Source organism: Cydia pomonella, chromosome 1 (genome assembly GCF_033807575.1).
Source record: "Cydia pomonella isolate Wapato2018A chromosome 1, ilCydPomo1, whole genome shotgun sequence".
Lineage (NCBI taxonomy): Eukaryota > Metazoa > Arthropoda > Insecta > Lepidoptera > Tortricidae > Cydia > Cydia pomonella.
In genome coordinates this window covers 27,591,477-27,613,997 of record NC_084703.1, presented here as the reverse complement: position 1 = coordinate 27,613,997, position 22,521 = coordinate 27,591,477, and the positions used below count along the sequence as shown (strand labels likewise).

At 37.2% G+C, this 22,521-nt stretch overlaps 2 protein-coding genes across 5 annotated transcripts in view; both read left to right on the top strand.

The window, feature by feature from the left end:
* The window catches only part of LOC133529985 (solute carrier family 22 member 3-like), a 34,154-nt gene extending 19,192 nt beyond the window's left edge, over positions 1-14,962 (top strand). Inside the window, exons 6-12 of the mRNA XM_061867778.1 lie at positions 1,095-1,287; positions 1,387-1,492; positions 2,599-2,831; positions 5,764-5,843; positions 8,435-8,674; positions 13,710-13,810; positions 14,408-14,962. Coding sequence (XP_061723762.1) covers positions 1,095-1,287; positions 1,387-1,492; positions 2,599-2,831; positions 5,764-5,843; positions 8,435-8,674; positions 13,710-13,810; positions 14,408-14,560 — 1,106 coding nt within the window. The 3' untranslated portion in view covers positions 14,561-14,962. The remainder of the gene's footprint in view (positions 1-1,094; positions 1,288-1,386; positions 1,493-2,598; positions 2,832-5,763; positions 5,844-8,434; positions 8,675-13,709; positions 13,811-14,407) is intronic.
* A 132-nt stretch (positions 14,963-15,094) lies between these two features.
* LOC133527672 (carcinine transporter-like) overlaps positions 15,095-22,521 on the top strand; it is a 49,985-nt gene continuing 42,558 nt past the window's right edge. For 3 of the 4 annotated variants that reach the window (XR_009800909.1, XM_061864790.1, XM_061864810.1), the window contains exon 1: positions 15,378-15,649. Coding sequence is in view for 3 of the 4 variants with exons in the window: in XM_061864790.1 (XP_061720774.1) it covers positions 15,635-15,649 (15 nt within the window). In the remaining variant the exon portion in view is untranslated. The other variant, XM_061864798.1, reaches the window with a different exon arrangement.

Sequence of the window (22,521 nt, the reverse complement as noted above, 5' to 3'; positions counted from 1 at the left end):
TTGTAGATTTCTTATAGATTTCCTATCATCTGTAGGTAAAGAACTATTTTCACCACTAGGAAGAGAAGGAAGGGGGAATGGATATTTTTGCCTTTTTACTTGAATAAGCAGTGGAACTGTAGGCTTTTGACACAAAATATTCGCTAACGTCTTAGTAACTTACTTTTATACATATACTGAACGCTTATACTTAAAAAAGGATAATATTTTATTTTAATCTTTTTGAAGTAGGTGTTCTTTTTATTGTAAAAAGTTATTATTTCGAATATAACGATGTATAAAATGTGAAAAGTTATTCTACTAAACATTCCTATGCATTCCTTTAACGAAAAGATTACTCTGCCAAATGAAAATCGTCCAATAATAGTTCTGCTAATTTACACAGAAGCAAACGGAACTGTATGTGAACGAAGAGTCTGCGTAACGTTAGTCGACCAAAAGTTACATCTACAAATAAATCACTGCGAAACGATGTTCGGCGAATCGTTGTCTGCGAATCGATAATCTGCTAAATAATTGTCGAAGAATCATTAGGTACCCCTAACTAACACTTTTGTTAAGCAACTTTTAAAAATTATAAAGAATTTAGAGTTTCTATTTTTCATACAAATTAAATATTATCTTCAATGTACACTGTTAATACTGTTATTAATTAGTGTAATTGATGTTGCTTGTCACGCTTTAAACTATTCGCAATACAATAGCGTCATTAGTGTCCTAAAATAAACTTTAGAGTATGCTATTAAAAATCAAAATACAAGTTATTTTTAAAAGTCGCTGAACTCAATGTTGATCAGTTTGAGGAGTTCAGCCTACGGTTAAATTTTTTGCTCGTGTTATAGGCCACACCCGGCATACAAATTTAGATGTACGGTCAACCAATTTGATTCCTAGGCCACTATAGAACCATGTCATAATGACTTCTACGACAGTGCTTATTGAGTGATGCATGTCATGTATAGAGTGTTTAAAGCGACAAGGTTCTATAATGGCCTAGGATTCAAATTGGTTGACTGTACCTATAGTCTGCCCGCTACTATCTTCTCTGCGTCAACAGTTCCTAACAATATTGTTCTCGTTATTGCTTTTTGCAGCGTTGGAGTACGTAGGCGTAAAGCATCGGTCGTGGGTAGCCAACATGTCGATCGCGCTGTATTTCGGGGGCGGCTGCGTGGTGCTGCCGTGGCTGGCGCTGTGGTTCAGCGACTGGAAGACCTTCATTTTGGTCACTTCGCTGCCCATGCTGGTTGCGCTTGTTACTCCTTTCCTGGTCCCTGAAAGTGTCGGGTAATACCATCTACATTTTATAGGTACTTACCGATGATACGTTCGTTTTTGAACTACATATCTACAATAAACACATCAATATTTGCCGATATTTTTCAGATGGTTGGTATCCAAAGGGCGAGTGGATGAAGCTGTAAAAATAGTTCATAAATTTGAAAGGGTCAACAAAACTAAAATTTCTCAAGATGTTCTCGATGAATTTATAGTAAGTAACATTTTTAGTAACGTAATAATTAAGAACAGTAGGTATGTATAAGGTAGGTAATCATACCCATATCCACTCCCAGACATACACCCAGTTCCAGTTCCAGACTAAATCCGACAGCCCATCAGTCTCAATCGGAGTCCGGTCAGTGACGAGACGTGTGCGCCGATCAGTGCTGCGTTTCCACCAGAGATGTGCGAGGATGCGTAGCGAGGGTTGTGAAACAAAAATACACTTAGATAAGATAGAATTGGAATGGACGGGACAACCCGCCTCAAAGCGGGGTTTGTTGTTCCGTTCCGACCGATCTCATAACAACAATATCACTTTTTAGAATCGCGAATTATCATTCATAAAATAGTGCAAGCCACAATCTAATCACACTGTTTTTATACCTCAATTTTGTATTTTATAAAAATTGGAACTTCTAGCCCCGCCCTCCCCTAATTCAAGTGCCAAGTTTGAGTACCTAGTTAATTAGCAATCGAGATCACGCCAAGTTTACGCTGATCATATGTCGGTGGCGGCGGCGTGGCATAAGGCGCATACGTCTAGGTCAGTCAAGACTTTCGAGAGTTGAAAACGAAACCAATTACTTGAGCGAATCCAACAAATTGGCATTATTTTAAATACGCACTTTGAAATATCATTATAATTTCTAGTTTATTTGTGTCGTTCCAAGGGGAAAGGGTAAGTACCTTATGGCGGCTAGCGCTTACTCCATCTTAACGCTCGGTACTGTTATATTCCATTAACCATCCTACATTATTCCTACATTCTACTACAATATGCTTGATTAAATAACACCTAATTCATTAGTTTTTATTATATAATTGTAATCATATGTATATGTTTGGTTAAATTATTGTAGGGTTACTGACATTTGTCTATAAACAAAAAAAATATGTTATAGTATTGAAACATGTTTTTTTAACCCCACTAGGTGAGGGGAGTATGTATAATGCCCGGGCAATTAAATTACGTAATATTTTAATAGTTATTATCAAAATGCCATGTCATATTGGTCATTTTTCATAATGCCCGGGCATCATGTAAAATGACCCATTTATCACTTGGTCCATAACTATACGTATAATTTGTTTCAGGCTGCCGCCAAATCGTTCACTCAGCAAGATGAAAGTGTGTTCGTAATATTTAAAAGCAAAGGTTTGCGAAGAACTTTATTCTTCCTCGTGATCGCATTCATGTCCTGCGCTCTGGTGTTCGATGGCCTGATCAGGATGTCGGAGCATCTCGGGGTGGACTTCTTCATAGCGTTCACGTTGACGTCCGCCACAGAAGTCCCTTCGATTGCTTTAGTTGTCCTGCTAATAGACAGGTTTGTTTCAGGAACCGTTTTCGGCGCGATCTAATCTTATCCATATTCCATATTAAGTTATAAGCCGTACTAATCTCTAACACAGCCGCAGCATAGGGGTCTATCCGGTATGAAATCTTCTTGTGCCTCCTCTACACGATGGCCCAGCGTTGGCACTATGCACGCACTATGGAATGGGCCACGTGTAGATATGTACACACCATCGCTGGCGCACTACCATTGATGTGTGGACGATAAATCGACACCGTGGCCATCTATTGACGTAGTTAATTATTCTCACATCAATGTGGCCATCCCATTGTCCAACTTAGTGTACAGTCAGCACCATTCTGTAACAGCTTAACAAAAAGTGATGCTTCTATACTATATGCAGAAAAATGAAAACTGTAAAAGATATTCGTTTGAACTTGAATTTTAAACATTTATCTATATTTGGAAAAGTTATTCAGAATATCAGATACTTTTGGTCCGTTGTTTCATCCGCTACTTTTGATGCTGACTGTACCAGCAGATGGCCAATCGTGTAGAGGAGCTATTAAGATCATAGACGCATGGCGTTTCGGGTTGATGGTTTCGTGAAACCGGCTTCCCATACAAACGTACTCCTCATTTTTAGGGTTCCGTAGCCAAAAGGCAAAAAACGGAACCCTTATAGATTCGTCATGTCCGTCTGTCTGTCCGATTATGTCACCGCCACTTTATTCCGAAACTATAAGAGCTATACTGTTCAAACTTGGTAAGTAGATGTATTCTATGAACCGCATTAGGATGTTTACACCAAAATAGAAAAAAAACAAAAAAATTTGGGGGTTCCCCATACTTAGAACTGAAACTCAAAAAATCTTTTTTCATCAAACCCATACGTGTGGGATAGATACCTATGGATGGGTCTTCAAAAATGATATTTAGGTTTCTAATATCAATTTTTTCTAAACTGAATAGTTTGCGCGAGAGACACTTCCAAAGTGAAAAAAATTGTGTCCCCCCCCCCCCCCCCCCCCCTGTAACTTCTAAAATAAAAGACTAAAAAATCTAAAAAAAATATATGATATACATTACCATGCAAACTTCCACCGAAAATTGGTTTGAACGAGATCTAGTAAGTAGTTTTCTTTAATACGTCATAAAATTTAAAAAAAAAAAAATTTTTCATCCAACCCATACGTGTGGGGTATCTATGGACAGGTCTTCAAAAAGATATTTAGGTTCCTACTATCATTTTTTTCTAAACTGAATAGTTTGCGCGAGAGACACTTCCAAAGTGAAAAAATGTGTCCCCCCCCCCTGTAACTTCTAAAATAACAGAATGAAAAATCTAAAAAAATTATATGATATACATTACCATGCAAACTTCCACCGAAAATCGGTTTGAACGAGATCTAGTAAGTAGTTTTTTTTAATACGTCATAAATGGTACGGAACCCTTCATGGGCGAGTCCGACTCGCACTTGGCCGCTTTTTCTCTCTTGATATTAGCATTATTGAAAATATTTTGATACAATTGGATGTTTACGAGTATCAACCACAGCTATTGATTTTTGGTTCCGTTCCAAAAAGGTGCAAAAGGATCCCTTATGGAGCGACTTTGACTCTATCCGTTCGCGTTATCTCGTGAACTACATATCTTTTTGAATTTTATTTTAAAACGGTTTCTTCTGTTCTATACGGTACGACTGAGATGGTGGTTTAGGTTTGTAGATGAGGGAAGGGCAGTGCTGCAGCAATATGTCTCGTGATTTTAGAACAGGATAGCTAATCACATTAATTTGCCGTTGTTCATTAGTATTCATTTACCATCGACATGTTTAAATTATACGGGCCCAAAACACCTTTTCGATTTCTATAAGCAATTGGAGTGGCGCTGTTGATGACCTTGACTGCACAAAATATCTATTTTCCGTTTCTGACAGTAGTAGTATGTCTATCAAGGTCACACGCCGTTGGTACCGCGTCGGCAGCAGTGGCGTGACATTTTAGTAGGCGGCGGCGGCGGCGGCGGCGGCGCATCGGCGCGGCGCTCATATTTAAAGGGTGAAAATGTTATGCTTCACTCGCAGGCAAAATTTGTTTAACCCTAGCACTTTGAAACCCGCTCGTGGTTCAATTTTGGGATCTTTCGTTTTTTTTTATGGTAGAGGAGGCAAACGAGCTGACGGATCACCTGATGGTAAGCGATTACCGCCGCCCATGGATACCTGCAACACCAGAGGGGTTGTTAGTGCGTTGCCGGCCTTTAAGATCTACGCTCTTTACTCTACGCTCTTTTCTTGAAGGTCGCTTGCTCGGGTATCAATATTTATTTTGCCTCTGTTTTGACCACCTTTGGTTTATGGCATTCATAATGGCTCATGGTTTGTTTCTTATTGATGATGAAATCAATTATTATGAATGACCACATGTTTATTTAGTATTTGTATGTGTATATGTCACATAATATTTTAATTAGTATCATACTTCTTGATTAACTTTTAATACATCGTTTATCCGATTTCCCTCCTGCCGCCTCTACCTATAAGTCACTAACCAAATGAACCATTTGTATATGATGTATGCAATATGTATCGTATGTATACCCAAAAATAATAAGAAGGGGTATTCTCTTTGTAATTGGTTCTTTTTTTGTAGGTAAGTATATTTTATAGTAGATGATATTATTTCATTTCTAGGTTTAATTTTAGTTTTAATTTTGTAATATTATATTTTAGTTTAGTTAGTCAATATAGACTGTTTAAGAGCTTTATTAGAATAAAAATATAAGCTCATTTATAATCAAATTCCTGAAAAAATATTTTAGTCCTTATTTGCTTGTTCTACTCGATCCACTGTGAGCCACAGATACATTTAAAGATCCACGGCTCATTAATCAGTAAGATTAGTCATTCATCAGCTTGTTATTGTTAAATATAACAGTAACATATCCTATTATTTACAGGTTTGGACGTCGCAAAATAGTTTCGTTGCCCTTGATTATAGGAGGAATCGTTGCTTTTATAGGCGCTTTTGTGCCCAGAGGTTGGTAACATAATAACTTAATGCTACTCTCTACTGAAGGCATTAAATAAGTAATATCGGCTAATTATTTACTTAAATTTGTGTAAGTTTTTTCCTTCTTATGACCTCAGGACGGAAAAAAATTAACCACGTATTGTTAATTTTTTTCCGTTTCCTCACCGGCACCTTGTCTTTGTTAGCTTCTCTATATTGTACAAATGATTTATTGCGTAGTATGTGCGACAGATTTGATTATGACAAAATGCTAAACTTTGATTTTTGAGATTTTTATCATGGTCTTTTTATTTTATCACAACCAAATAGCATATTCTTATCTAAATGTTAATTAAATTAATTAGGTTTGGCCTCTGATAACTAAAGCATACCTATACATATTTTGGTAAAAAAATATTAAAATAGCATAAAACCAGCAACAGCACCATAAATTATTGTACAACTAAACCTTTTATTACATACAATGGTTTCAAAGTAAAGATAAGCCCATGCGTACAATTCTGACCCATCATTCTCGTTACACGCAACACAGCGCTACCTGTTTTATACTGCATAAACTACGTGGTTGGTGGTCGAAGACATACATTAAAGCAGATCACACTCTCGCCTCCAAAAATCTGGCTCGAGGGAGACCTTTGTCCCTTTCTTTCTTTAGGGCGACGATGAAGTGACAATTGAATGAATGTTAATATCATTGTTACCACAGCTAGACAAGATATGCTACTATTTTTATTAATATAAATGTCATTCTTATAGATTTTGCCGTGCTAGTTTATTAACTTGGCTTAAGAATATTAACTTTAATAAATATAATAAATTATTTTTTATAATCTTACAAAATAATTCATAACCAAAGAAGCTTTATTGAATGACTGAATGTCAACATTTAGGAAGGGCCTAAGTGAGTTAATAAACTAGCCTACCTTACCTACCTACCTAACCAATAAAAATGTCATTTATTTAAAAAATTATGGTAATAGCAAAGATCCTCCACAAGTTATCTCACTCGCCACGTCTTTTGGGGGCGAGAGCGCAGGCTTACTTTAATATGTGTCTCTATTTTTACTGTTTGTACCTAGATGTGCCGAGCGAGGTCAACCGACCGTCATAATGAAAAACAAAATCGCTTAAACGTAATTAAAGTAATCTGTGTGGCTACCACCAGTTCGGCACTGACATAAACGCTATCGAGAACGTAACGTACTTTCTATGCATCTCGCTCGTACTCGCATGTAAGTGCGAGCGGGATGTATAGAAAGTAAATTACGTTCTCGATAGCGTATATGTCAGTTTTGTCACTGTCAGTGACTCATGGTACGGGTACTGAAATGATTAATCGATGAAATGAAATCTCATAAGTGTATTTGATTTTTCTTTAATTAGACAAAATTGAGTAGGTACTTATTTTAAAAATTAAAAATGGAATTATGTGATGCCTTTCCACAGCGCAATTCGCCACACGACTGAGCGCAGGGGTGTTACTAAATGCGATTTTGACACCCTTCATTGGCCCCATTGGTAGTGCTCGTAAGGCCTGTCTTTACGAAGTATATATGTCAATGTTTAGGCGTCTTAAGGGGTCTAGCCATTGGGGTACGAAGTTCGTCGCAAAGAAGCCTATTCGTAGATTAGGCATGGCAAGGTTATGGCAAGACCCCTTAAGACGCGTAAAGTACCTAGGTACTTAGTGCAAAATATTGTAGCCGCAGATTTGAGAGCAAAATGGCGCACAGTGCAATACTATGAACGCGTTCAAGAATTAGGTACCTACTTAAGAGGGAAGAAAATAGTTTTTTGGATCTTCGATAATTTCAAAGAGCCATTCTTCTATTAACGGTAATCTTTCTATGAAATTCCATTTCTGGAGAAAACGGTTTCCACTAACTAAATCTTAACAAAACACTTTGATTTCAATGTCGATCGCTTCAGCATAATGTATGCTAGGTTTATAGGTTTCGCTTTAAAAAATGCAAATTTTGAAAAATAGGTACACCTATTAACCAGCCAAATGGAGGAGGGTAATGTTTTTCGAGTGTATGTATGTATGTATGTCTGTTTCTTTGTGGCCTCCTGTAGCCTAAACGGCTTGATGGATTTTGATGTATGAGGTATCCTTAGATTCGTTGATCACGGGAGTGTCATAGGATGTTTTTTGGGGGTAACTAAAAAGTTATAAAAAAAAATTATTAAAAAAAATAAAAAACCCGACTGCACACTAAAAAGAGGAAAACAAGCCCCACAAGAATATTGTTGTTGATGGTAAGTATCGCAGGTGGGGACCAACAGAGGGTTACTTATAGTCATTTTGGTTGTTGGTTGTTAAGTTCACCTTTTAGCAGAATCTTACGACTCTTACTTAGTAGGTATTTTCGTTGGTGGCGGTCAAGTTGGTTATTCTTGTTGGGCTTGTTTTCCTCTGTTTAGTGTGCAGTCGGTTTTTTTTAATAATAATTATTCATTGTGTCAATAACATACTAAAAAAATCATAGAGAATGGAAAATATTTAAAAGTGGAAAAACGTTTTCTCTTTATGTATGGACGATCACGTGTTATACTGCGTGGTATACTTCCCTCTTAATATATATTGTGTGTTGCAGGAGTGGCGTCGGTGGTTATGGCGATGGGTGCGCGCTTCCTGGGCAACATGGCGTACAGCGCCGTGATTCAGTGGACGCCGGAACTCATGCCCACCAGCGTGCGCGCCTCGGGCGCGTCGTTCGTGCACGTCAGCGGATTCGCCGCCGCCATGCTGGCCCCCTTCCTCGTTTATTCCGTATGTAATTTAGGCGGTTCTCAGGTTATCACACTGACCCCGCAATCAGATGCGGCGGTAGGGTGTTAACGTAAATGAGGCATTTCATGTGAAAACGTCCGAAATGAATTATTTTGTGTAGCCGCGTGGTCACGGATTTAAATGATTTTTTTTAGGTTATACTATAAGACACTTAATTACGAAAACCCTTGTCGTTAATTTTTTTTCACTTTGTTTTCCATCAGCTCCTATTGGAAGTTCGGAATGGTGTCATTTTGCTACCCCCACAAACTACGATGAAACTGTGCTTTGAAGTTATGTATAAAATTTGTATTTATTAAATATTATTGTTCAATAAACACATTATTCATTAGGCATTATAACATTTACTTCAAAGTTACAGATTCATCAAAAAATCGTAAAAATTTGGTACTTTCTTAATTTCTGGATTTATATCCAGATTCCAGACTTTTGTATTGGACGTAGACATATCATTTATTTTTAAGCCTAAAGAACACCTAAATTCAAATTACTTTTATTGATTTTAGATACCAAAATGTATTACATTGTATTAGAAAACACGCATTGAAATTTTGCAAATATCGACTTTGAACCCATAAAAATTAATGTTTAAGTGAAAATAAAATTTTCAAGCTGTGATCGTATGACAGATCATATGCTTAAGTATACATCGCAACAAGATATTTTTGGTGTTATTTTTGCTAGGTTATGAGATAATTTTTTTGAAAATCTTGAAATATGCAAAGCTCATATACACGGTGAAAGTGTCTTAAACCCATAAAGCACGTAAATATGAATTATCTCTAAATTAAATGAAAAACATAGCTATAACAAAGAAATATATGCATATACAATTACAAACCATTATTGTACGAGCGCGAGCAAAGGTCTCTGTTTCAGCTTGAGGAAATATATGCTTCAGTATGATCTGATAATAGTGATGTGCTCCTCTACAGGTCGCATTTTTCGGCCGATTCTCGTAAAATTTTGTGAGCAGGTTTGGTAGAGTGATAGATTTTTATGTAACTTTCTTTTTCGGAAAATGTTTAAAACTGCGAAAAGAGGTATTAAAGACTTATGCGCCAATAGAGTATTGGCGCTTAAGACCATCCTGAGTTCTTACGTGCCAATCAAGTAAGAATTGTTTCTTTTTACATTTTTTTGGCTTGTGACGTCTAGAGCTCAAAGAGCCCCTAGTTTATTGGCAGGTAAGCATAAATAACAACTTTATTTTACTAGCAGCGTTGGGCAACTTTTACGATTTTCAAAAATACATATCTCCTTACCTAGCAACAATAACACTATAAAAACTAAATGCAATGTAAATTTGAGCATATGATCTATCATTTTACGGTTAATTTAAATTTTAGTTTTCAGTTAAACATGGACTTTTCATTGTCTAAAGTGGACCCTTTTCAATTTTTTTATAATTTCGACATATCTTTTTTATACCAAAAATACAGTTTGAGAACTTAAAATTAACATCATTTGTTTGAATTATCATATCCTAGAAGCCAGAAGAAAATAAAAAAGGTCTTCAGTCTAATAGGAGTCAGAATTCTGATATAAAAACACAGAAAATTAGCCTATTTATGCGAATCTTTAGTGTCTCAGTACTCAATTATGAAGCGTATTGATTAAATATTATTAGTCATTATGGAAACAGTGGTTATTAAACAACAATAAAAAAACAAACGTTATTTTCAGCAAAAGCTACTAAGCAGAATTGGAACTTAGATTATGGGAGTAAGAAAACGACACCATTTCAAACTTGTAATGAATGCCGATCGAAAGCAAAGTAGGTATTAAAAAAATCCCCATGGTTTTAGTGATTTCATACCCCAAAGTACACACCTGATTTTTTTTTTCAACAATATCTTAAATCATGTCAGCACACACCGCCAGACGTTTTCATATGGAATGACTCAAACGCGACAGCGCTTTAGTACGGTAGTACTATTAGTTATTTTATTATGTGGCTTTAGGCAAGCATGGCGTTGCTTGCTCGTAAACATTCCCAGCACCAACAACGACAACGAGCATTTTTTCGCTAACCCATGAATTTCAAATGATTTGGTATAAATAGTTGCGATGATTATTATTTTTATTTCTTTTTAAGGAAACCGCAGGTGTAATATTAATGAGTAGTATTCCAAAAATCCCAATTATTTACCATTTGTGACGATATTACGTTTATATATGCGGTTCTAGTGATATCTTCAATTATTAAAACTTCTCCATGCATTTAAACAAAACATAACTCAATAATTTTCATTTTAAATAGTCTAAAATATGAATTTCAGCAATTTATTTATTGCGAGAATTTTTATGCTAACCAATGACGGTTAGCATAAAAATGCTCGTAATAAACAATAATAATAAAAATTTAATAGGATATTATTACACAAATTGACTAAGTCCCACAGTAAGCTCAATAAGGCTTGTGTTGAGGATACTTAGAAAACGATATATATAATATATAAATATTTACAAAAACTTAAATACATAGAAAACACCAATGACTCAGGAACAAATATCCGTGCCCATCACACAAATAAATGCCTTTACCAGGATTTGAACCCGGGACCATAGGCAGGGTCACTACCCACTAGGCCAGACCGATCGTAAAAAACAATTTTAATCAAAAAAATCTCAAGTTGTAATAACTATGGATATTGTGTCTTTTCTTTTCCATAGAAACTATAAGCTGTTACCTACGTATACGTAATAATACGTATGAAGTATGCCAAAATTTTTGTTCCTGCTCTACCAATACATTGATTTGAAAAAAAAAAACACAACTCGACATTTTTTAAGCCAAATCGTTTTTAAAATTCATGGTTTAGCATAAAAATTATGGGAAAGACCTATTTTCATTAAAAAATAAAAAAACCGGCCAAGAGCATGTCGGGCCACGCTCAGTGTAGGGTTCCGTAGTTACTCCTCCGTCACAATAAGCTAAACTGGAGCTTAAAGTATAGTAAATTGTTAACAAAGGGATGAAACGGTACCTTTCACACGAGTTAAACAAATAGGCAAATTTGCACAATCAGTACCTAATTAGGTAAAGTAAGTCTTTTTACTATGAAGGGGGAACTTTTTGCGATAACTCAAAAACAGCTAAACTGAGCATGTCCGCTATAGTTTTCATTTTATGTCTTTCTTAAGCTCTACTTCCACGATTTTTTTCATAATTTTTGGACCTATGGTTCAAAAGTTAGAGGGGGGGGGGGACACAATTTTTTTTTTCTTTCGGAGCGCTTATCTCCGAATATATTCACTTTATCAAAAAATGTTTGTTGAAGACCCCTATTAGTTTTGAAAGACCTTTCCAACGATACCCCACACTGTAGGGTTGAAGCAAAAAAAAAAATTCACCCCCACTTTACGTGTAGGGGAGGTCCCCTCAAAAAAATTTAATTTTTAGATTTTATTGTACGACTTTGTCGGCTTTATTGATTTATATATCCATGCCGAATTTCAGCTTTCTAGCACTAACGACCACGGAGCAAAGCCTCGGACAGACAGACAGACAGACAGACAGACAGACAGACGGACATGGCGAAACTATAAGGGTTCCTAGTTGACTACGGAACCCTAAAAACTTAAAAATGTATGATTTAAAAAAAACCGCACCCATGCCGGAAACATGTAATATGCACATAATCACTAATAATTCGTTGTACCTATAACAATCTGCGAGGATATTACGGTTTGTTTTGCGGTTTATGAAATAAAATGATGAATTTTTGTTCCTGCTCCATACATTTTTTTTTAAATTATAGTTTTACACGTTTTATGCCAAATTGTTTCGAATTCAAAAGTTACCAAAGCAATTTTTTTTAAATAACAACTTTATATGTCAATTACAGTCGAATTTCAGTCCACAGTACAACGTTCACAAAGTTCACCCTAAGTTGTTCTTATTACAAATTCGCGGATCACTTGAGAGGCGCCCAGAGACCACCATTAGATGGCCAGTAGTTCGCGGTCTACCGATAGAACCACTATAATAATAATAAAATAAAATAAAACCGCACCTCCACACTCGTTTGCCAATTCAATGCATAGTTTAGCTCAAACTACAGATGGCCCAACATAATTTGACAAAAAAAATTTAGGATTTTTTTTCTTACTTACTTTCATAATAAAGTGTAATTTACCAAAAATATTTTAGAAAATTACCTAAATAATTGTGACGTAACCATAACAAAACGTATGATTTTCATAATATTCTCCTTTACACACCTTTGATTTATTGATACACTAACGAAGATAAACGTTTGTTAAAATTGTCAATAATATGCCACAGTAAAAAAATAGTGAACGTGTTTTGGGCCATGCTGTATTTATGTTGTACACAAAGTAGTCAACAACATCCGTGACCTCATTACACCATCAATTAGTTTTAGTGTTCGTGTGACTCATGAACAGAACCACATACTTGCTCGACCAACTATTATAAGTATTAACTGCAGTAAATAGCCTAGTCATATGCAATCATGTTGTTAAGCAGGGCTAGTCGATAAAATTGAATGATTTATCATTCTTGTCAAGAATTAGAGAGAATAAACTGTTTTACTTAACAAATTACTTGACTGTCTACCTATAAAGTTTTGACCTCTCTCCATAATAATCTCTACAGTTAATTTCTCAAAAATGTAATCACGATAGTGCGGTGTTAGAAACCCATCAATATACGCATAGCTAAGTTAGGTACCTAGTATACGACGGCTTTTTGCAGCGATTACCTAGGTCGCAATCTTGAGCTCTTTCTCTAGGGAATCGTGCTAGCGAAGCTAGGCCGACGGCCGAAGTCCACAAACATAGGGCCGGCGGCTCGGAACGTCCGATTGTGCGAGGATAAAGGCCGCATTGCAGAAGCCTAAAAATGGAATTACACCATGGACAAGTGTGAGCGAGAGCAATGAGAGCAAAGGATGAATGAATAATGAAAAATGAATGGATAAGGCCGAAGGCCCGGATCCTCCCTGCAAGGCCAAACTGCAAGAAAGGAGAGCTTAGATTGAACCAATGTGATCTCGAGCGTGACCTGCTGGTATGCTTTGGAACTTCGGCACTAATAATGGGATCGTAAGGCCGCGGTTCTGCAGCAATTCGACCTTCGGCCTCAGGCTGCACATTTCGGGCTTTTGCCCTTACATGGAACGCAGCCTTGACACTCAACATAATTTTTCCGGTCCGTTTATAGGTTGCTTTAACATGACATCTGTAGTTCGTCTCCAGTCTCCACACTCTACTGTCCTGCGGCTCTGCCTTCGGCCTCGCATGGTAGTGGATTATCGAGATCTTGCTATCCGAGCTTTGACACGCAGGTTTTGTACGCTATAGCAAACAAACTTCAAATTTACTACTTATTACACTTTTTTACATTTCTCAATTTAATATCATTACTTATATTCAAAATATAAGCGACCGCGCCATGACACTTTTTGTTAAATCTGGCTTTTGGAAATGGCCCTTTTTTAAAGACGATTACTCATATATGTTTATTTTCACGGCACAAATATTTTTAAAAATCTATCTGATTAAGGCGCGGGGCCACTGGCAACTGCCCCGTTCGTCACCCCGAAAGTTCCTCCTCCATCCTCTGCCTGGATATTTTATTTTCTTATTGCCGTTTATGTGTTATTGCCGTAAAGCATAGCAAGAGTATTGAATGTATCTAAAATATAGGCAGGTCAGGTATGTATGCAAATTGATTATGTTAATGACTTTATGTAGGATCCGCATATCAAGGATTCGTCTAATAATGGTTCGTGTTGTTTGAATACAGGAGCGCGTGTGGGGGGAACTGCCGTTGGTTCTGGTGGGCGCGACCGCAGTAGCGGGCGGCACCGTGGCGCTGCTGCTGCCTGAGACCGCGGGCCAGCCGCTGCCGCAGACCCTGGACGACTATGACCGAATCGCCGACGCACGCCGCCAGTAGCACGCACGCACCCGCTCCCGATCTGTACGGTGCTGACCAGCCTAATGCAACTACATACTTATAAGTACATTCTACCGCGGAAATATCTTACTTATTTGTTTTATACAAGGCTTTTTTAATTAATATATTATTAAATATATATTATTACCAAACAAGAACGATTATTCTACAAGATGTAATACTTCCTTTCCTTCCCAAATACAAAAGAAATAAACAGTCGGCAATATTTTGATTTCATTCCACATAATTACATTTATGACATAGAAGTGGTTTGTTTTGTTTATTCCATAATATCCATGTTTTTGTATCGATTTGTTTTACGCTATGAACCTGGGCTACTGTAGACAGTGTAGACGCGTCATTCATTTTTTGTGCATTAATTAAAAACCGAGTAAGAAACAATCTTCTTTACTATACCCTACTTGTCATGCGTATATACCCATTTTATTTATATACTTTCATGAATACGTTGTGTTGTGTTCGTTTTATTGCAAATAAATTAATTGAACAAAGTTGCATGAAGCAATTCCATCCTTGAATGTGGCGATTGGTCGATAATTTCGCTAGTACGAAGCTACGAAGCTCATTGGCTGATTTACCGCCGTTTTGCCGCACTGCGCTGTGTTCAACAGCTGGGCACGGCAAACTGAAACTGTAACCCGACCGGCTGTGCAAACAACTAGGCACTGCAACCAGACTAGTGTTAAAACACTACTCGGTATACCTCGATTAATGAATTGTGACAGACTGTCTTGGAATAGAAACTTGAATTTTAAAGTGTTGTTTAAGCAATTTAACAACGTAAAACATGGTAGGTATTGAAAGTGTAGAAACATAAGTAGGTATGTACATTTGTCGCAAAGTCCGGCAGTAGACTCAGCCGTTAGCATCGGGCGGTCGCGTCGTCCACACAGTTTTAATTTTGGAATGTGCTCTACACATGTGCATACCTACACTGGAAATATCAAACGAATACATTTTAAAGTTATTTTGTGTGCTTTTACGTACGTTTAATGAAATGTATGCATAAATAGTGTATCAGTAAGTTTTTTATGAACTGGACGAGTTATAACGATGACGATGAATAAGGTAAGTCGTTTGTACCAACATTATGTGAAGTTACTTGACACCATGCCAAACATTCATATTAAGCGCCTATCAGGTGAATAAACTTTTTTCGTATAGAAATAAATAAACTATCTAACCTATGCTATCTAAAATATTGATGATTTTTTTGCATTCTTAGTCAAAGTGTGCTAAATTATGTCCTATAAATAAAATCCGCCAAGACCCTTCTTGCGATAAAGAACACACTATAAACCGTACAAGCAGAAGGGCGTATCTTCGTGGCACTTACGTCCTTTTTATAAGAAGGGGTGTTTCTGGAAGTAAACGCAAAAACTCTAACGGATTATTATTACAATAATTTTCATTACACAAAAGCAAAAGGTTTTAAGTTTAGTTACTGTAATAGAGAGGTAGTCTAACAAATTTGACAGCTGAACCAGATGGCGCTGTTCTGCGCCAGGATATGTTTTGTGGTCACTGAATTGTCAAACGTCAACTTTTGTTAACCAGAGTTACCTGCAGCATTATCCACCTTCCGTACTGCAGCATAATGAGCCGCCGCACAGCACAGTGCCACCTGTCAGATTATCGTTTCTGAATATATTATAGGGAGGTTATAGATAGATATAGATAGATATATATATAAGCAACTGCAAAAAACTCTCACAGCTCAAATTTGAATGGCTGTCGGCTATCACAGTCGACGCTAGTAAGATCCATTAGAGACATGTCAAACGCTTCGCTTGACAGACAGATGAAGTGTGCGAAAGGAAAGCTATCACGTATATGAACAAGCCATGAGTGCGAAAGAGGCAGACTATATATGAGAAAACGTGACCATTTTTGAGTTCGAAGTCGGCCGAGTCGGCCAAGATCATATTGTCGTATTTTTTGATGTGAGAAATAGGTATAAGAGAACTAGCTTTTGCCCGCGCAGGAGAGTTTTTTAATTTTGTTTTTTTTTTTTTACGGACTGAATAGTGGCTTACGTTAGTCTCATCTGCTGGAAAGTGATGACAAGGCCGAAGGTGTAGCTCACTATTTCAGTAAAAGCCTATTCACTCTCGACTTGAAGACACCTGGATTGTACCTAATTATATCGATAAACCGAGCTTGACTTGTTTAATATAATATAATGTACATTTTGTACCTTTAACACCTTTTATATTTTTTATTTATGTAGCCTTTCGTACCTATAGCACCTCCTTATACACTTCATTGGTGGTTCTCCCTTGCGGTGCTAGCATGACCAAGCTGCTCGACGAACTTACTCTCGAACAGGCCACGTAAAACTGCCCGTGTGAGAAGCAGTCCTCCCTTAGATCAATCCCTACCGTTTTCAAGGACTGACCCTGAAATTTATTAATAGTCATTGCAAAACAGACCTTAAGGGGGAATTGCAACCTTTTAAACTCAAATGGGTAATCTGATGGTATAAGAGGTAGGGTAAAGGCACCAATGCTCAGCCAGGCACCAGTGGTCAGCCTTTTTTGCTTATTTTTGCTTGTAAATATCAAAGTTTTTCAGATTTTCATGCCAAAAATAGGTGATATTATAGATTGATAAAGTATGAATTGAAAAGTAACTTAATTTTTTTAAAGAATTGTCTAGCATAAACCACAACACTACTTCAAAGAAGTGCTGTCTTCTGACATGAAGAGAAATGTGATATGCGCCATTTTTTTTGGAGCGTCACATGGTATTTTGATCAGACGTTAGCAGCCGAATTGTGATATTTTTTTAAAAGAATGTGCACTGCTTCACATAATTAATACTTAATTTATCTGGAAAAAGTAAAAAAAATAATATTAATCCATATTAAAATAACATTTTTAAGAGGGCTGCCTATTGGGAACTACTTTTTTGTACAAAATCCAATAGTCAGCCACCCCTGGCCGACTACTGGGTTTAGGGCAGTAATTTTAAAAAGGTCGTAAACCCAGAAGTCAGCCGAGGGAGGCTGACCATAGGTTTCAAGATTTTTTTTATTTTTAAATGCAATGTAAGTCGTTAATTCAAGCACCTTTAAATATTTACATCATTATGATTTTATTTGATTGAAATACATCTAATACCCAGTAGGACACTGAAATCACGGAACTCAGAACCCAATAGTCAGCCGTTAAAATGGGATGGCTGGACACTGAGTACTTAAAGGCTGTGTACTGGTAGACAGGGGGCTGATTACTGGCAAAAATGCCCTTTCATTATATTTAATTAAATATTTCCAAAAGCTTAATTAAATTACATTTTATTCTTAATAAAAATTAAACTTTATTAAATTATTGACGAGTAAAAACATTCATTTGAACATAGAAATTTCGTAAAAGGCTGACTACTGGTGCCTTTACCCTATGCGTGATATATACATAGATTCACCTCTAGCGCAACCAGTAATGACAGTGGCCTCTACAACATTGGTATGTTACGTTTTTATACGCAACCTAGTCCCATTGCCCAACTTGGGAGGGTTCAGATTACGCACTAACATTACCGGAGCACCCACTTTAAGGACAAGTTTATGAGTTGGTAGTCCTGGCGGGTTGAGTGCGTTCAAGAATTCCACAGGATAGTGAATAGCGTCATCCATATTTATTACAGAGTCCACAGATTTGTATTGGTAATCTGCGCCTTCGAACGCCTTCAATAAAGTGTCATTAATAACGGATGCTTGGTCGTTCTTAGGTGTCAGAATAGCACGTTCACACAACCACTCCGTGGGTTTATTGAGCAGGTTTTGGACATCCGGGTAAATTCGGTCTATTAAGTCTTGAACGGTGTGCACAAGTGATGCAAGTTCTGGTGGGATCACAATTTTGCCCTCAGTTATCAGATAGTCTCCATTACCTATTTCAAGCAAAAGATTGGAGAATTCCCCAGCATACACGTCGCCCCTAAGATGCACTCGCATGTTTTTAGTAAGGCTTATTTTTTTTTGTTAAGGGCCAAATATTTGACGCCTTAATGCAAGCTTTATCTTCATCAGCTCGAGTTCCCCTCCGTACTAAGGGCAGAGTCTGACGAAAGTCTCCAGCTAATAAGACCATGAGCCCTCTCATCGTGAAGTTGTTCCCTCGGATATCTTTTAGGGTTCTATTTAATGCTTCAAAAGCCCCTTTGTGCAGTACTTTCGTCCCAAACTATAATTTTGCAATCGCGTAAGACTTGTGCTGTGTTGCTTTGTTTTGGGATATTGCACGACGGAGTTTCAGTGTGATTAAGATTTAGAGGGAGGTTGAAAGCTGTGTGAGCAGTTTTGCCTCCTTCCAGTAGTGTGGCAGCAATTCCTGATGACGCGACAGCCAAAGCGATACCCCGGTTAGCTCTTATTTTTGCTAATATTAAATTTATCAGAAAGTTTTTGCCAGTGCCCCCAGGCGCATCTAAGAAAAAAATGTCCCCAATTTCTCTTTCGACACTGGCTTAAATTTGGTTATATGCATTTGCCTGTTCGTTTGTCAATAACTCCTCGTTATGCGATACTTCCTCTCCCAAGGTGCAAGGGTCATAGTTGATCTCTTGTAGATATTCGCAATTATTGAGATTTACTGGTGATCTTTTTGGTTTGGGCAATCCGTATTGATCCAAATGTTTTCCAGCTTGTGCTAAAACTGAATCTTCGATCTATATGAAACATCTGTTATATTATACACTTCATCCATGTAAAACTCAGCACCATTTTGAAATTCTCTCTCAAGTTGCCATTTAATGTCGTCCGAAAAACTGTCCTTATATTTTTCCCAGAAACTTAACGGGTCAGTAATCTGACAAAAAACTAACATTATTGTGAAAAGTTCACGCAGCTTGAAGGGAGAATCGCACAACGCAGCTTCCTCTAAAGTTGAGTCCCAATGCTTATCGTCCTCTAGCAATCCAAGGGCACGCTGACTGAAATGTTGGATGGAGGATACCATTGACAGTTTTTAAATATTCGAAAGATGTCGGCCCTCTAATCTCATGTAGTAATAAGCGTAGACGGTAGCTCTCGGTGTTATTTGGATGTATCGTATACACCCTACCCAGAACGTGTTCTTTTTTTACTCCAGGCCAATCCTGGACCAGTTTTCCTCTTTTCCTTCTGGTAAATATTTTGTTATTCCAGACAAACTACGACGGGACTTCTGAATACAGCAGAGTCTTAGCAAAATCATCAGTATTGCAGATTTCAAAGAAATCCAGTAACGTTGTCTGAGGTGGGCTGTTTATCCTTTCTGTAATGTTATTAGAGATAAAATATAGGTACGCGCTGACCATTTTCAAGGTGAACACTGAGGTGCACGACAGGAGAAAGCCTTTCATGTATAGGAAACTTTAAGATCCTCCAAACTGCTTCGGAGCTACTTAGGTATATAACGGCCGCTTTCATAGATTTTGATTTCATCATTTTCATTTTCGAGCATCAAAGCAGCGTGATCACTAGTATCACTACCCTTGTGCACGTACTTGCAAATGTATTTGATTGCTTTGACAGAATTGCATAACTCTACATTAATATGACCAATGAAAGTACGTGATAGGACAGGATTGTAAGCAGGGTTGGGCAAAATACTGCCTTCATCGTATTTGAAATACAATTACAAAATACATTAAAAATTGTATTTGAAATATAAAATACAAATTACTTTGGTGATTGGTATTTGAAATACAAAATACAAAAATACTCTATTCAAAATACAAAATACCAAATACATTTTACGATTTTTTTTACTTATGTGCCGATATTTTTTACAGGTTTTTATGAATTGAAGAACAATTTCCTTCCATATATATAGGAATATACGTATGGCAGGCATAAGGCATAATAGTTTTTTTTAAGTTCCTTAATAAATATTATAATTTTTTTTACTACGTAAATAATGAACATCTTATTATACATGAATCTTTCCATGCATTTTCGCGTAACCGTGCGCGCGCCTCATTAATATTCGCATCTTTGGAAGTTGTTGGGAAAAGTACAATAGATAACAGGTTTATTTAAAAAAAATAAACTCACGGGAAGAAGAACCGATTGATATTCTCCAAAAATTCATGCATGTAGCTAATTGTAAGACAAGTTCAGAGTTAACGTATCGTAAGTTTAGAATGAACGTATCCAGTCAATGGAAACATTATCTCGACTGGAACGGAGGAGCAGGGGTTAGTTATTTTTTCTTATTATTAAAAAGATGACTTATTATAATTGCTCCCAGATGCTGACGGCCTGCCATTTGCACGCAAAGACGATAAAGACATCATCATTATTCTTGCTCGATTCTTACAGATTCTAAATAAACAACTTTTGCCAGTCCTCAAGGGAGCAGTATTCTGGATGCCATCGCATTTTATAACTACAAACACACGTCCACTCACTTAGATCTAGCTAAATTTAATAACATTCCATAATACGATTTTATAAAATGTATTTTGTAGAAATGAATTTTTAAGCGTTAAGTATTTGAAATACTAAATACATGTGAGTATGGTATTTGAAATACCAAATACAAAATACTTCCCCAAGTGGTATTTGAAATACAAATACAAAATACGTATTTGTATTTCAAATACATGTAATTGAAATACTGCCCAACCCTGATTGTAAGGCACTACCCAGCGATTGTCTAACTTCAACTCTTTAATCCGTATTGTGTGACCGCCATCAGTCGGACGCCTTCTTCTATATTGCGGATATCCATCGTCTCCTGTCTCTTGGACAAGTGGTCGAGGGTACTTCTTAGTGCAGCAATTATCTTTCATGCAAGGCGATTTGTAATTTAGACTGCCTCAAAGGACCACGTATCATATGCGCTTTCACAATCTCATAGAGGAGAGGGTCTTGCTCTGGGTCAGGTATTTCAGCAGAGATGACTTTATCAATCTTGTCCGGGGTGATACGCTGCTCTAACCATAGCAAGATGTGAACGTGTGGAAGCCCTCGTTTTTGCCACTCTACTGAGTATGTAAAGCAACGCATCTCTCCAAAGACATTAGCTTTTGTAAGAAGGTCCATCATCTTTATCACCTTTAGGCGGAATACCCTAGATACGATGTCATGCCGTTCGAATGGCCTTGGCCAGGCAGAAGCAAATCAGTGATGTCTTTCCATCGAGGATTACACGTAAATGTTATGAAAAGGTCAGGACGACCGTAGTGACGCACATAAGTCATGGCGTCTTGCGTACGCTCGTGCATGTCACGTGGTCCTCCAGTAAAAGATGATGGGAGTACCACCTTCTGACCTAATTGATCACCATCGACGTCCTGCCGGTCTATGGCGTCCCGCAAGTGTATGTAACTGTCAGCTCTAAGCTGTGCCTGGTTATTTCTGATGAAATTTAATCTTTCTGTCTCTATTTTGGCGTACATATCTACTAAAAACTTGCTAAAAGGGGAACGGAAATACAGTAGGTGATTATTCTCTCCTTGCCTTATCATTAAGCGGAATGAATAATAATCCGCAGAAGAACCTGTCTTTTTAAGAGGTAATTTCGTAACGGGATCACGTTGAGGTATAGAAATGGAATATCCTTCCTCTCCACGACAAAACATTAGTGGATACTGTAGGGGATCATCGATTTTCTGCTTTTTTTTTTAGTGATTCCCGATACAAACTTTAACCCTCTTTTCTCTCTGGTGCCCTCAATCTGCTTGTTTTACTGATTCCCGATTCAAAATTCAACCCCCTATTCCCCCTGGCGCCCTTTTTCTCCCCTTTTCGATTTTTGAGTTGAAAATTATTCTATGGGTATCCTTCCCCATAACAAAAACTATCTACATACCTCAACGAAATCGGTTCAGCGGTTATTGCTTCCCCATACAGAATTCCACCCTCCCTTTTCACCCGCTTAGGGGTTAAAAATTTCATTTTTTAGATTTTTTTTATTGTTTGTGTACCCCCAGATAATATTGTTACCATG